Raw genomic sequence first — 15,125 nt, forward strand, 5'->3', positions numbered from 1 at the left:
TTTTTTAATTTATCTACAGATAAGTTATTTAATTTGTCTACAGATAAATTATTAAATTTATCTCAGATAAATAATTTAATTGATCTACATATAAATTATTTAATTTATCTACAAATAAAATAATATTTTTCTACAGATAAATTATTAAATTTATTTTCAGATAAATTGCTAATTTATCTACAAATAAATTATTAAATTTATCTAAGATAAATAATCTAATTTATCTACAGATAATTTATATAATGTAAATAAATAAATTATGTAATTTATCTACAGATGAATTATGGAATTTATCTACAGATAAATTAAGTAATTTATCTAGACAAATTATGTAATTTATCTACAGATAAATTATATTTATTTATAGAAAAATTATCTAATTTATCTACAGATAAATTATATATATAGAAAAATTATCTAATTTATCTACAGATAAATTATTTAATTTATCTACAGACAAATTATTTTATTTATCTAAAGATAAATTATTTAATTTATCTACAGATAAATTATTTAATTTATCTACAGATAAATTATTTAAATTACAGATAAATTATTAATTTATCTACAGATAAATTATGTAATTTATCTACAGATAAATTACTTAATTTATTTAAAGAAAAATTATTTAATTTATCTACAGATAAATTACTTAATTTATTTATAGAAAAATTATATTTATCTACAGATAAATTATTTAATTTATCTACAGGACAAATTATTAAATTTATCTAAAAATAATTTATTTAATTTATCTACAGACAAAGATAAATAACTTAATTTATTTAATTTATTTAAGATATATTATTTAATTTATCTGCAGATAAATTATCTAGTTTATCTAAAGATAAATTATCTAATTTATCTAAAAACAATTTTTCTAATTTGTCTAAAGATAAATTATCTAATTTTTATAAAGATAAACTGTTTAATTTATCTAAAGATAAATTATCTAAATGTACCCCAACCCAAATGTTAAAGATAAAAATTATATAATTTTTCTAAAGGTAAATTATTTAATAATTTAAGATAGATAATTTATCCCCAAGAAAGGATATTTTATCTATAGATAATTTATCCATAGGCGTGGACTATTTAGCTGTAGATAATATATCCACAGACCTGGAATATTTATCCGTGGATAATGTATCTGTAGATAATTTATCTGCAGATAATTTATCGACAGTCGTGGATAATTTATCCACAGTCTTGGACAATTTACGCACAATTGTGGATAATTTATCTACAAATAATTTATCAACAAATGAGGATATTTCATCTGCAGATAATTTTTACCAAATTAATACCAAGCGTAGATAAGCTATCCACCATCGTTGATACCTTATACTTAGATAATTTATACAAAGGCGCGGATAAATTATCCGTAGATAATTTGTCCCCAAGTGTGTATAATTTATCTGCAGATTATTTTTCTCCGAGCCCTTATAATTTATCTAAAATCTTGGATAATTTTCTATATCCCATAAATGTGAATAATTTTTCTGTAGATAAATTTTCTACGCCTGTGGATTTTCTTCAGATAACTTATCCACGTAGAGGATAATTTTCTGTAGATAAATTATCTAACTTGTAGATAATTTTTAATACATATATGATCCATATTTATGGATGAAATTTCTATATAGAGAAATTATCCGCATTTGTGGATACATTTGCTATAAATACATTATCTACGTGTGGTTGATATTGCCTTTAGATAAATGGGAGACATTTTCTCTAGTTGTTTTCTAATTTAGACAATTTAACTATTTTTAAGGCTTGCTAATCTTCCAAAGTAAATTTATCTACTAAAAATCAAAATTTATCTTTAGATACTTTTATATGATTTGGGGTACCTTAAATATATCGGGATTTTTAGACTTCGTATTTTTTACATACATTCCCATTGGCATATTAAACAAAAGTTCACCGTACCCCTCAACCACCCAGAACAGAAAACCGAAAGACAAAAGAGTACCGAAAGATAAGAAAGAAAATCCCATTACAAAAACAACAAAAAAACACACATAGCTTAAATTACCAAAAACAACAAAACGAATTGTTTTGGTCATTGAAGTTATTCGATTTAAGGCATACCGCTATGGTCGTCAGACACCCAGATAATTTTGTATCTAATTCAATTCGGATGAAAAAAAAAACACAACAAAAAACAAAAACAAGATATGCTAGATGATCCAACCAATACACGCTTTATAGGAAATGGAAGAGCAGCAACAGAACGTAAAACGAAATGAAATGAATATCGAAAATGAATATTCGAAAAATGTAACTCAACTTCAAGAAATTGATCCCTGTGATTCTGCAAGCAGTTCGAAATTGATCAAAAAAACCAAGACATAACTACAACCACGAATAACCTAAAAAACCCCTTGTAATATTTTTTAGAAAACGAATTATTTAGGATCTTGTCCAAGTAGTTTAGTTTGAGCAAACCAAAAATTATTTGAAAAACAAATTCCAAAAACCAAGAAAATTCACATCGGCCATAATATTTGCAAACAAAAGTACTGTAAATATAAATCCAAAAACCATACACCAAAAAAATTGGCAAAAATTAGTGTAGAATAATTGTCAAAATCGGGTTTCTTAGAGAGAGGAAGCCCCAGCTTGGCTTAAAAGGTTCCAAAATTAATTAATTTTTTTTTTGGAATTCTTTTAATAGAGGTTTTTGAAAATCCATGCTCAGGCCTTCCTCTTGAACTAAAAATTTTATTTTTTTATAATTTTTATAAATTATTTCAATTGTTTATTGAAAACAATTTTTTTAGAAGTCCTCTAAATTAAATTAGAAAAAAATTAAAAACAGTTGGAAAAAATTACCTTAGAAAAAAAAAGTAAAACAGTGGATTTTACCCTTCTCATTTGTTTCAGATCATAAATATATATTTATTGTTTATTATTATATATATATATATATATATAAATATTTATTAGATATTTTTTGTGTTTGATGTTTGTGTTGTTTTTATTGTTGTTGTTAGAAAAACAAATTAAAAAAATAATTATGTTGAGTTCTGTTGAAATTCAATTGCAGAGGAAAAAACGGTTGTAGGGTGATTTTTGAAATCGGCAAAAAATATTTATATACATTTAAAAAAATCGAAATCGAAAAAAATCGTTTATTTATACAAAAATTCCCTATAACCGTTTTTCTCCTATATATAATTAATATATAGTTATTATTGTTGTTGTAATCACTTTTATTTGAAAAAAAAAAAATATTTTTTGTTTTTTAATCTAAGTCGTGTAGATAAAAAATATTGAAAGTAGTTTTGTTGTTGTTTAAATGTCCTCCATTGAGATAATTTTGAAAAAATTTAAAATGAATCCAAAAATATAAAAATTATTTTAGATTCCTTCCAAAAATCCTGAGGCTGTTTAGAGACAATATACCTTCCAAAAGGACCTATCAAGAGAGAAGTCTCTCTGTAGTACTTCTATAAAAAAAAAATAATGTCGAAAAAACAAAAGGCCATCCATACATTCATGGTATGAAAAGTACCTCCTCAGGCCTTATATCCTAAACCCCTTCCAAAGATCTAGAGGTCCTTCTATAGGCAGTAGACCATCCAAAAGATCATCTATAGAGAGAAGATTGTGTGTTAGAATTCTCTAGATAAATTAATTTCAATATGTCTACAATAAAACAAAAGACCACACCCACACATGGATTAAAAAAGTGGCTCCTCAGGCACCCCTTCAAAAGTTCTACAGATCGTTTTAGATAGAAGACGGTCATTGGGACTTCTGTAGATATAATATCTTCCATAGTTCCCAGAGCCATAGTTCCATAGTTCCAGAGCCAGAGACTAGAGAAGAACTCTAGTCTTCTATAGACAAAAGAACTACTTCTGTACATAAAACGCATTCCATAGATCTCAAAAAAAAAAAAAGAGGAAAATGCCTTATCCAGGGGTTAAATCGGTAATAACAGTACCTCCTCAGGCCTCCTATTAATGAAAATCCTTTCTGAGTGCTTATATAGATGGAAGACCTTTCTGAGAACATTTACAGAAGACTTACCTAAGGCCTTTTTTCAGAGTACCTTTCATCAGGTCGTCTACAGATAGAAAATCTTATAGAACTTCTTTATAGGTCTTTATATATAGAAAACACTCCTGGCCTTAAAATCGTCTAGAGTTAGAACATTTTCTGGAGTCCTCCAATATCTACCTATAGACCTACCTGAGAACGTCTAAGGGTAGAAAACTTTTCTGAGCCTCTTTATTGATAGAAGTTCCTCCTCAAATATAATGCCTTATAGAGGCCAATCACAGGTCCTTCCAGATATCTTCTAGAGACAAAAGAGCCACCTCAGGCCTTTTACAGATGGAAGTCCTTTCAAAGGTCTTCCACAGATAAAAATATTTTCTTAGATCTTTAAAATATTTAAGACCATCTTCAAAACTTCTAAATACCTTCCTAAGAACTTCTACAGCTAAAGACTTTTCTGAATCTCTTAACCGGTAGAAGTTCTTCCTCAAGTCGTCGACAAATGCAGGTCCTTCTAGATGACTTGTATATACAAAATATCTACCTCAGGTCCTCCGCTGGACTTTTATAAATATAATTTATAACATTTCTGAGGACTTCTGTAGATGAACGACCTTCATACAGCTTTCTGTAGGTAGAAGATTTTTCTAAGCTTCTATACTTATAACAGGCTTTCCTCAGGTCATCTAGAGGGATAGAGGGTCTTCTTTAGTCAAAAGATCAACTTTAGGTCTTTTAGAAGACCTTCCATATGCTTTCTACAGATAGAAAAAATATAATACAGTTGGAAGACCTATCTGTGACCTTCTGTAGATAAAACTTTTCTGAGGATCTTTACTTAAAGGGGAACTTCCTCAGACATCTACAAAAGAGGGTCTTATAAATATCATTTAAAGGACCTTCTTGAGGTCTTGTTTAATTTAAAGAGCTACCTGAGCCTTTTCACTTATAGAAGGATTTTCCAATGTCGTATATAGATAGAGGATCTTGTTAAGGTCCTCTAAGGGACATTTTTGAAGTCTTCCATAAAAAAGAGCTATCTCAGGTTCTCTGAAGGCCTTTTAGATGTCTTCTACAGATGGCCACCACAGGTCTTCTATAGAGAGAATACCTTCCATTTGTCTCCTTCGAACGATAGAAAACCATTCACTGGGCCTCTATAAATATAAGACCTTCCTTAGGTGTTCTGTTGGTCTTTTATGATACAAGAACTTCCGAAAGACCTCAGAAAGGCCTATAGAAGACCTTCCACAGATTTTGTATGGGCTTTTCTGAAATCTTCTATTAGAGAAAGATTTCCCACCATCGTTTTGGAATCCACAGACCTTCGTGAATTAAATATAATGAACAGGGTTTTCTATTGGCAGCAAGCCTCCCATTTTAGTTTCCACAGTCTTTATAAGATATATATAGCCTATAACAGACTTACCACATATTTTCTATGATTTTCCAGAGAAGTTTCCACAGACCTTAATAAGGTTTTATGTTGACAGGAGATCTTTAAGAATTTTGTTTTAAATGTGGAGATCTTCCAGACCTCAGAAAAGCCTATAAAAGACCTATCACAGAGTTTCTATACATATTTCTGAGGACTTCTATAAGAGCAAGATAAAAACGCCCACAGGCCTTCGTCGAATTAAAGACCCTTAACAGGCCTTCCAGATAAGTTTTCATCGGCCTTTATAATTATAGATCTTATAGGCCATTTCAATTTATAGAATGTCTTCTCATTTTTTGATGAAACCGGCAAACGTCCTCAGACCTCTGAGGATGCTTCTGAATGCCTTCTAAGGCCTTATACATTTGGAAGACCTCCCACAAATATTCTATATGTTTTTTCTGACGTCTCCTATAGGAGAACGATCTTCCGCAAACGTTTTGAAACCTTTCCCAGGCCTTTTACGGACTCAAGACCCTCCGCAGATCTCTATAGACTGTCATAGAAGATCATAACTCTCCACAGTTGATAAGTAAACTTTCAAAAGGTATTTCATTGATAGAAAATGTTTTCAGATCTTCCTTCTATGGAAGACCTTCCGCTGGTCTTCCATAGCCATAAGATCTTCAATAGCTCCCACCAGACAAGATCTCTTGAAGGTCTTCCATACAACTTCTATAATAGAGATTTTTTGCCAACTACCTTTTCTTCAAAAATATCTTTAATTATTAACTCACCTCCCTCTCTTCTCCCCTTACCACCCCCTCTTTCGATGGAGGACATTTAATATATAGCCGTATTATTGTTATTGTAAAATGATATCTGGTTTGTTGTTTTAGTTGTTTGTGTTCATTTCGTTGTTGTGAGTTATTTGTTTAAACAAATCATCTCATATAGAATCACACTCATATATTTAATCACACACACATACATATATAATTATTTACTCACACACACCCACAACCTCATAGACATTAGTTGTGTATTATTTGTGAATATTTCGATTTCATGCCATTAACACAGTCACACTCATTTGCATAAGAAAAATAATAGCTTTGTTCCTTATACATAGAAAAACAAAAAATTAAAATTTTGAAAAAAATATTTAAAAATTTAATGTTTTCCCAAAAAAAACTATTAATTTCGAAAGGGAAAATTCAAATTATTGATTTTTTTACTTAAGGGAACAAGGCTATTATTTTTATGTTTTTTCATAAACCACCACATTAACAAAAAGCTCGATGTTGTGTCCGTTGTAAAAAAAAAATATGAAAAAAATTAATCTGTGTCCAAAAATTATTTAATTTTTTTTTTTTTAAATGTGAAGTACAAAATTTTTTAAATAAAAAAATTTCAATATTTTATTTTCAAATTCCATTTTTAAAAAAAAATTCAAATTCGCCTGAAAAAAAACGCTCCAAATTATTTAAAAAAATACAACAACACGACAACATCAAAAAAATGCGTATCCACCTCGTTTTACATCATCTCCTCCTTCATGTCATTGTCATCTGGATTTCTTTTGCAAACAAAAATCAAAAATGAAAAAAAAAAATGGATTGGCTTTTTCCCCCCATTTACCCCTCAAACATTCATTCAAAATTCCATAATGTTTGTTTTGAAATGAAAAAATCAAAAAAATCAAAAAAAAATACGAAACAAAAAAATGGATACGTTAGGCAAAGGGGTTTGTCGTTGTATATCTGCAGAACATGGCGATAATGAACTGGAGTTGGGTCATGACGAGATCATGGGCGATGGCCTGATCAAAAAGGGTATGAAGGGCGAAACGCAGCTGGAGGTGGCCATTGGCGATGGCATGGAATTTACGATACATGGCGATATGAAAAACAACAAGCCCAAGAAATCAAAATTCATAAATAACACAACGGTAAGTGGAGGGGTAGGGGGAAAAGGGGAAGGCAAAGGGGGGGTTGGAAGAGAAATTTAAAAAATTTAAAATTTTTGTGATTTTTCTCATTTTTTTTTTTTTTTAATTTTTTGAAAAAAAAATTATTTTTCCTCTCTAGATGATTGGAAACTCAATAAACCACCAAGACAATAGACTGGAACATGAGCTAAACCATAGAGGTTTGTCCATACAGGACGATGACACTGCCAGCATTAACTCATATGGTAGCCATAAGAATCGACCATTCAAGGACGAAAGCCACAAGGGCAGCGCCGAAACAATCGAGGGCGAGGAGAAACGCGATGTCAGCAAAGAAGACCTGGGCCTCGACGAAGAGCTGGATGAGGAGGGCGAGGGCGATGAGGGCCAGCTGGATGGTGATATTATCATTCATGCCCAAAACGATGATGAGATAATCGACGATTATCCGGCCGATTGTTTCCCCGATTCGTACTATAAGAAGTTTCCGATATTGGCCGGCGATGAAGATTCGCCGTTCTGGCAAGGATGGGGCAATTTACGACTGAAAACTTTTCAATTAATTGAAAATAAATATTTTGAAACAGCCGTTATCACTATGATTTTAATGAGTAGCTTAGCTTTGGTAAGTTTTTCCCAGTAAGAACAGCTGGTTAATGGCCGCCAAACGTTTGTTCGATCATTCGCCAGCAGGCTTCTTACCCAAAAATTTCTTGTTCACTAAATGTTGTTGTTTCTTTTTAAAAAAAGAAAACATGCTTTGTATATAAATGTTATTTTTATGACAAAGTAGTTGTTGTTGTAAAAAAGAAAAACAAAAAACGAGCGAAAAACCCAGTAAAAACTCTACCAAAGTTGTATAGACCTTTTTGAAATTTTAGCTTAAATTTTAGAATTAAAAAAAAAAACAAAAATTTTTAGTTGTTGGCTTAACCTAACCTCAAAATGCAAAAAAAAAACAAAAACACCTGCATTCCTTTTTATTTGCTGGTGATTTCCGCTTATAGAAATCAAACAAACAAAAAAGAATGCTGCTTTTTTGAAAAAAAAAAAACCGACACCGCCACAGCTAATATGGGGGGTTCGGACGGGCTTACAAGGTCGCCTTTAAAGAAAAACATCAAAAAAATTTTTTTCAAAACCAGGACATTGGAAGTTGCTGTCAAAAACAAAAAAAAAAAAAAAAAAAAATTGTGACTGCAGTTCCCCAATCATCCCCCGATGTTTTTTCGACCTTGTATGCCGATTTGAAACCCTGCAAACCTCAGCGCCATTTTTTTGCTTCAATTCCTCCCCCAAAAGGCCTTAAGCAAAAAAAAAAAACAGAACAGCGCTTTCTACGTCAAATCCCCAAAAATCGCTTCAATAATTTTGTCTTCAATTTCTTTGAAAATTTTTCTTTAAAAAATGTAACACCATAGCGTACCGAAAACAAGTTGCCTCTTTTATCCTTAAATGTTGTTGTTATTAACTCTAGTTGTTGTAAATTTTTGTGTTTAGCTTTTAACAACACCTTGAATAGCCCAACAGCAAGCTTTACTAAACTTTTTTATATTTTTCGAAATATTTTTTTCGATTTTACCCCCCTCTAGGCCTTAGAAGATGTTCATTTACCCGATCGACCTGTCATGCAGGATATCTTGTATTATATGGATCGTATATTTACGGTGATCTTCTTTTTGGAAATGTTAATCAAATGGTTGGCCCTGGGCTTTAAGGTTTACTTTACCAACGCGTGGTGTTGGCTGGATTTCGTCATTGTCATGGTAAGTTCAGACGTTTGCCAATTTCGTTAACGAAAATTTTGATTTTTATTTTTATTGAAAAAAAATTACACATAATCACACGAAAATTATTGAAAAGAATACAACAAAAACTGACTAAGAAAAAAAATACAACACCAATAAAAAATCCAAAAAGTACTCAAAACAGGGCGGGACGAAAAAGAATTATTATAGGGGACTGTATACAAAAAAAAAACTGAATAAAAATTAAATTATTAAGGACGGTCCATAATAAAACATAATTGAAAAAAAAATAATTATAAAAAAACTGCCTTAGAAGAAGCCTGCATTAAAAAAAATATAATAGCAAAAGAATTTTAAAAAAATCGTAAAAATAATTTTTAATTTAATATTTAAAAAAAATCTCCATAATTTTAATTTTCGTCGGCCTTGTGCGCATCTCCTCCAATTTGAAAGACCGCAGATGTTGTCTTCTACTTGGTCTTTCCATCTAATTCGTGGCCTTTCCCTTTTGCGGGAACCATCAGTAGGCTCGCTTTTATATTCCTTTTGAGCATGGTATAGCCATCGTAGTCGCTGCAGCTCAATACGACTGACTATGTCGATGTCCGCGTATAAATTGTAAAGTTCGTGGTTCATTCGACGCCAATATTCACCGTTGACGTCGACAGACCAGCCCGTAGATCTTACGGAGAAATTTTCTTTCAAACACCCCATGAGCTGAATCGTCTGCTTGCGCAAGTCTTGTGCGCATCTCCTCCAATTTGAAAAACCACATTCCAAGAGGTTGTCTTCTACTTGGTCTTTCCATCTAATTCGTGACCTTTTCCTTCTGCGGGAACCATTTCATTCATTCGCACAACATGGCCTAGCCACAGTAGTCGCTGCAGCTCAATACGACTGACTATGTCGATGTCCGCCTATAAATTATAAAGCTCGTGGTTCATTCGATGCCGATATTCTCCGTCGACGCAGACCCATAGATCTTTCGGAGAATTTTTCTTTCAAACACCCAAAGAGCTGACTCGTCTGCCTCCGCAAGTACCCATGCTTCGCATCCACATAACAGCACGGGTAGTATCAACGTCTTGTAAAGTGTGAGTTTGATCTGGCGGGAGGTGGCCTTGTTTTTAAACTGCTTACTTAGCCCATAGTTGTTGTTGTAGCAGCTAGTACTGTGTATTTCCTATTTTCTTTAATCTGGTGTTAGGTGAGTGGGTTTGACTGATCAGTTGAACAGATGTAGCGTGTCATGTAGTCCGTTACCACATGCCGGGCAGATATTGTCGACCTCTCCATCAATTCGTGCCCAATACGAATTGAAGCGGCTACACCATCCAGATCTCAGTTGTGCCAAGACGACTCTAATTTGTCGATGTAGCTGCTGCTCTTCTGCAGCTATCAAAGGCGTATGGTCTCCGAGGATGGTATTCACGCGATATTCTTGAACTGCTTCCTCAACTGCGTCCGTCTGAATACTGTTCAATCCTGCTTGATAGGCCTGTTGATCTAGAGGCTCCCTTTTGTACCTCTGGACCACTCTCTTTCCAGATCATGTAGATCCTTCTTGACATGCCTGGGTGGTGGGTGCCAATCCATTAGGTAGCGGTTTGGATGGCTGCTCCTATAACACCCAAGCAGGTATTGCATCGACAACATCTTGTTGTGTTGACGCACAGGAAGGATCTTCGTCTCCTCATGCAAGTGGTCTATTGGAGTCATGAGAAGACACCATGTTGCAGTACTTAGGGCGGCATTCTGGCAGGATTGAAGGTTTTTCCACTGCGTTGCACTGACGTTAGCGGACCACACTTTTTTTGTAATAAACATTGTGCAACACAACATTGCGGTAACAGCCACCTACTTTTTTCAACTTAGCCCATAGTAGCATCTGTTGGCCATCACTATCCCTCTCCGAATTTCAAAACTGAGGTAATTCGTTTTACTTATGGCCAAGTACCATGGTATATAAAATCTTTAACTACCTCGAAGCTGTAGTTCTCAAGTTCCACAGTTGGTCCGGGTCTACTGAACGCGTCTTGCGCGTTGATACCATCAGCTTGGTCTTCTCGCCGTTTACTGCCAGACCCACTTTGGCAGACTCCTTCTCAATTTGTGGCTCAAAGGTGGCTGTGACCGCTTGCAATGTTCGCCCCATAATATCGATGTCATCGGCGTAGGCGAAGAACATGTGTTGCACAATTTTTGAAAAATCTAATAGTTTGAAAATCTAATTTTGTTAATAATAAATTATCCCTAATACATATATCACCAAAATCTGGAAACTCTAATTTCACCAATGAGAGAATGTGGACTTTGTATCTATATTCGAAATAAAATATTCTCAAAAAATACACAGTTGGTCCGAGTCTACTGGACTTCTTGCGCGTTGATACCATTAGCTTGGTCTTCTCGCCATTTACTGCCAGACCCACTTTGTCAGACTCCTTCCCAATTTGTGGCTCAAATGTGGCTGTTACCGCTTGCAATGTTCGCCCCCATAATATCGATGTCATCGGCGTAGGCGAGTAACTGGTGTTGCACAAATTTTATTACCAAAAGTTTGAAAATCAAATTTTGTTAATAATAAATTATCCCTAATACATATATCACCAAAATCTGAAAACTCTAATTTCACCAATGAGAGAATGTGGGCTTTGTATCTCTATATTCGAAATAAAATATTCTCAAAAAAGACTCCGAATTTTGAAAATATCTTTACAGTACGTAATGCCACTCTGCATACACACCGGAGTGCAATTTCTGTTCACCTTTGCCTCTCGTATGATCTTTTCCAGCAGGATGTTAAAAAGATCACACGACAAACTGTCATCGTGTCTGAATCCTCGTTCGGTATTGAAGTATTCCGATAGATCCTTTCCGACGTTAACTGCTGATCTTGTGCCACTTAAAGTTATACTGCATAGGCGAATTAATTTTGCAGGAATGCCGAACGTAGAACGTAGGCTTTAAACACCTCTGAACGGATAGGGCTGTCGAATGCGGTTTTATAGTCGACGAATAGGTGGTATGTGTCGATGTGTTTTTCGTGGGTCTTTTCCAAGATTTGCAGGAATGCCGAACGTAGACATGACTTTAAACACCTATGAACGAATAGGGCTGTCGAATGTGGCTTTATAGTCGACGAATAGTTGGTATGTGTCGATGTGTTTTTCTTGGGTCTTTTCCAAGATTTGGCGCAAAGGATTGGGCATGCATTCGTCTAGCGAAATTGTACTAATCTGCTGGTTGCATGTTCCTGACCAGCAGTCTTGAATAGTTCGGCTGCTGCTTTATTGTTCTTCAGTCGATTATTTGCTACTCTGACCTCATCTTGGCTAGGTGTGGTATGCACTCTCACCGTCATCTCTTATTGGTTCTGAGGTATCTTCTTCACCGCCACTATTTGATACCAGAAGCTTTTCAAAATGCTCCTTCCAGATCCTTAACACTCCGTCTGTATCTGTCACCAGGTTTCCTTCTTCATCTCTACAGGAGGATGTGCCTGCACCAAAACCTTCGGTTTGTTGATACCAGAAGCTTTTCAAAATGCTCCTTCCACATCCTTAACACGCTGTCTGTATCTGTCACCAGGTTTCTTTCTTCATCTCTACAGGAGGATGTGACTGCACCAAAACGTTTGGTTTGGAGTTTTACTTAGTTGGTAAAATTTCCGGACTTCATTCTGACTCCTGTACATCTCGATTTGCTCACGCTCACGTTTTTCTTGTTCTTTCTTCATTTTTTCTGAAAATACGTTTCTCCTCTCTCCTTTTCGCCCGATAATTCTCTATCACACTATGTGTTGCTACTGTCTGCAGGGTTGCCCTATACGCTGCGTTTTTCACATCGCTAGCGTTACGACACTACTGATCGTAACATGGGCTTATTGGTACACAAGTGTTGCTTTTGCTGCAGTTTGTGGGGAATTCTTTGCCATTGTGCTTCTGTACTATTATCGGGACAAGAAGTGCTTTCATCAAGCAGGTGGGTAAGTTGAGCGGAGTATGCCTCGGTCACCGTTGTGTTTCCAGCTTTTCCACGTCGAGTTTCCGTGTTGTGTTAGATCGCACCGCATTTGCTGTAACATATTATTATCGGGATAAGAAATGCTTTCATCAAGCATGCCTTTTTCTTATTTAAAATTATGGAGGCTTCTCTAAGAAAAATACAGAAATTTGTTAAAAAATTATCAAGAACTTCTAAAAATATTAACGGGCCGTCCAAGACAAATACCGGACTTAATAAAATATATTTAAATTTTTTTCTATTATGAGGGACCGACTTTAAAACCTATAGGATGCATTTTTTATGTAATGAAGGACTGTTGAAAAAAATTATTTCCAGCATAATTTTTGATTTTAAAAATTATGGAAAACTCTTTTTGTAAAAAATAATCACATATTTTGTATTATAAAACAAAAACTAAATAAGTTATAAAAAAAAAAATATTTGTTTTTAGTACGACAATTTTCAGTTCAACTTAGTTAAAATTTTAGTTAGACCCTTTAATGATCATTTTTATTTAATTTTTTAATTAAAAAATAAATAATAAAAAAAATATATTTTATTTAATTAAAACAATAATTTCAGTTAAACTTAGTTCGATTTTTAGTTCGATCCCTTTGAATTTTTTTTAATTTACATTCAATTTAATTTTCAAATAGCGCCCCCACAAAAACTAAACATTACAAAAATCCCCCCTTTTTAGATAAGTTACTAGTTAATATATATTTAGGCTATATATTTAGTATTAAATAAAAAATCTAGCCAATAGTTTATTATATAGTTACCAAAAAAATATTTAAAAGAAACACACAAATAATAATTAATCTAATCCACACTCCTTAAAAAACCCCTACAAACCTTACCCCGCATCATCAACACACACACATGTAGCTATCGCTTATAAATTTGGTTGCCGTTTGGTCGGGCCTAAACGATATAGCCGTATTTCGTTCAATGCGCACATTGCGTGCCCTAAGACCGCTGCGCGCTGTCTCTAGATGGGAGGGTATGAAAGTAAGTAAATACTCAATGTCAAAAATGTCTCTCTCTCTCTCTCAAAACGACAATAAAAAAAATCTATTTGGATTTGAAACACACACACAAAAAGGTGTTCACAAATCATGCCGAAACTCAACTAATCTTCTTAACTAATCTCCCATAAAAAATCTCCCCCTAAATGTTGTGTTGCCACCTATTAACAAAAAACAAAAAAAAATTAAATAATGTGTTGGTGTTATTGTTAATAACTACTGTAACTACTACTACTATACTTACCACTACTACTACTCTAACTCAATATTTGTGTACATGAACTAACTTCACCTAACGGAAGATCGAAGGACCAATTGACAGAAAAGAGAGATAAAATGATAAACGTTTCTTAAATTAAAAAATCGTCAGATGTGATCAGCCCTAATATTGAGGCAGAATTGCCAATTTTTTTAATGTCAATGAGCGGCAGCGAATTGCCAATTTTTATAGTGACAAAATATAAAAATAAATCTTACAGAAACCTTGAAAGGATAACATATTTTCTCTAAAGAGAAAACTCTATTCCGGCAAGATTAAATCATCATTTGAATAAAGACTTCATAGAATTGAGAAATTTTTCAAATAAAAAAAATAGAATTTCCAATCATTATGATATAGTATTGCCAACCAAAAATATTTATATAGAAATTTTAATATTCATTTCGGGAATGTTCTACTACATCATTAGAAAATTTCTATTCAGCCAAGATTATCTATTTAAATTGCTCGCAATTCAGAACAGATTTGTGAATACCGTGGAATTGCCAACCTTTCCGAAACAGAATTCAAATAAAATTGCCAATTATGATGCAATAATAAGGCGATGTATTAAAACAAAAGACATTGTTTTTGTCTCGAATATCTGTCAAATTTTTCCTTATAATATTGCACATGGTTGGCAACACTGCACATCGAATTCAAGTAGAAATTACCCACTTTGACAATTAATCAAGACATCAGCTGCGCTAAATGGACTAAGTATTCATTGTGTCATGTT

The 15,125-nt window shown here is 33.3% G+C and overlaps 1 protein-coding gene across 36 annotated transcripts in view; it reads left to right on the forward strand.

Annotated features, from left to right (window-relative positions):
* Positions 1–15,125, forward strand: part of LOC133327669 (sodium channel protein para) — a 140,463-nt gene that overhangs the window by 84,369 nt on the left and 40,969 nt on the right. For 10 of the 36 annotated variants that reach the window (XM_061536220.1, XM_061536197.1, XM_061536202.1 and 7 more), the window contains 3 exons: positions 7,162–7,343; positions 7,483–7,968; positions 8,936–9,109. In XM_061536220.1, the coding sequence (XP_061392204.1) occupies positions 7,162–7,343; positions 7,483–7,968; positions 8,936–9,109 (842 nt within the window). Of the gene's footprint in view, positions 1–7,131; positions 7,344–7,482; positions 7,969–8,935; positions 9,110–13,987; positions 14,111–15,125 lie in introns of all 36 variants that reach the window. The other 26 variants (XM_061536194.1, XM_061536195.1, XM_061536223.1 and 23 more) reach the window with 3 other exon arrangements.

The sequence above is a fragment of the Musca vetustissima genome, unplaced genomic scaffold (genome assembly GCF_032173495.1).
Source record: "Musca vetustissima isolate MV318-11 ecotype Yass unplaced genomic scaffold, APGP_CSIRO_Mvet_v1 utg16637, whole genome shotgun sequence".
In the NCBI taxonomy this organism is placed as follows: Eukaryota; Metazoa; Arthropoda; class Insecta; order Diptera; family Muscidae; genus Musca; species Musca vetustissima.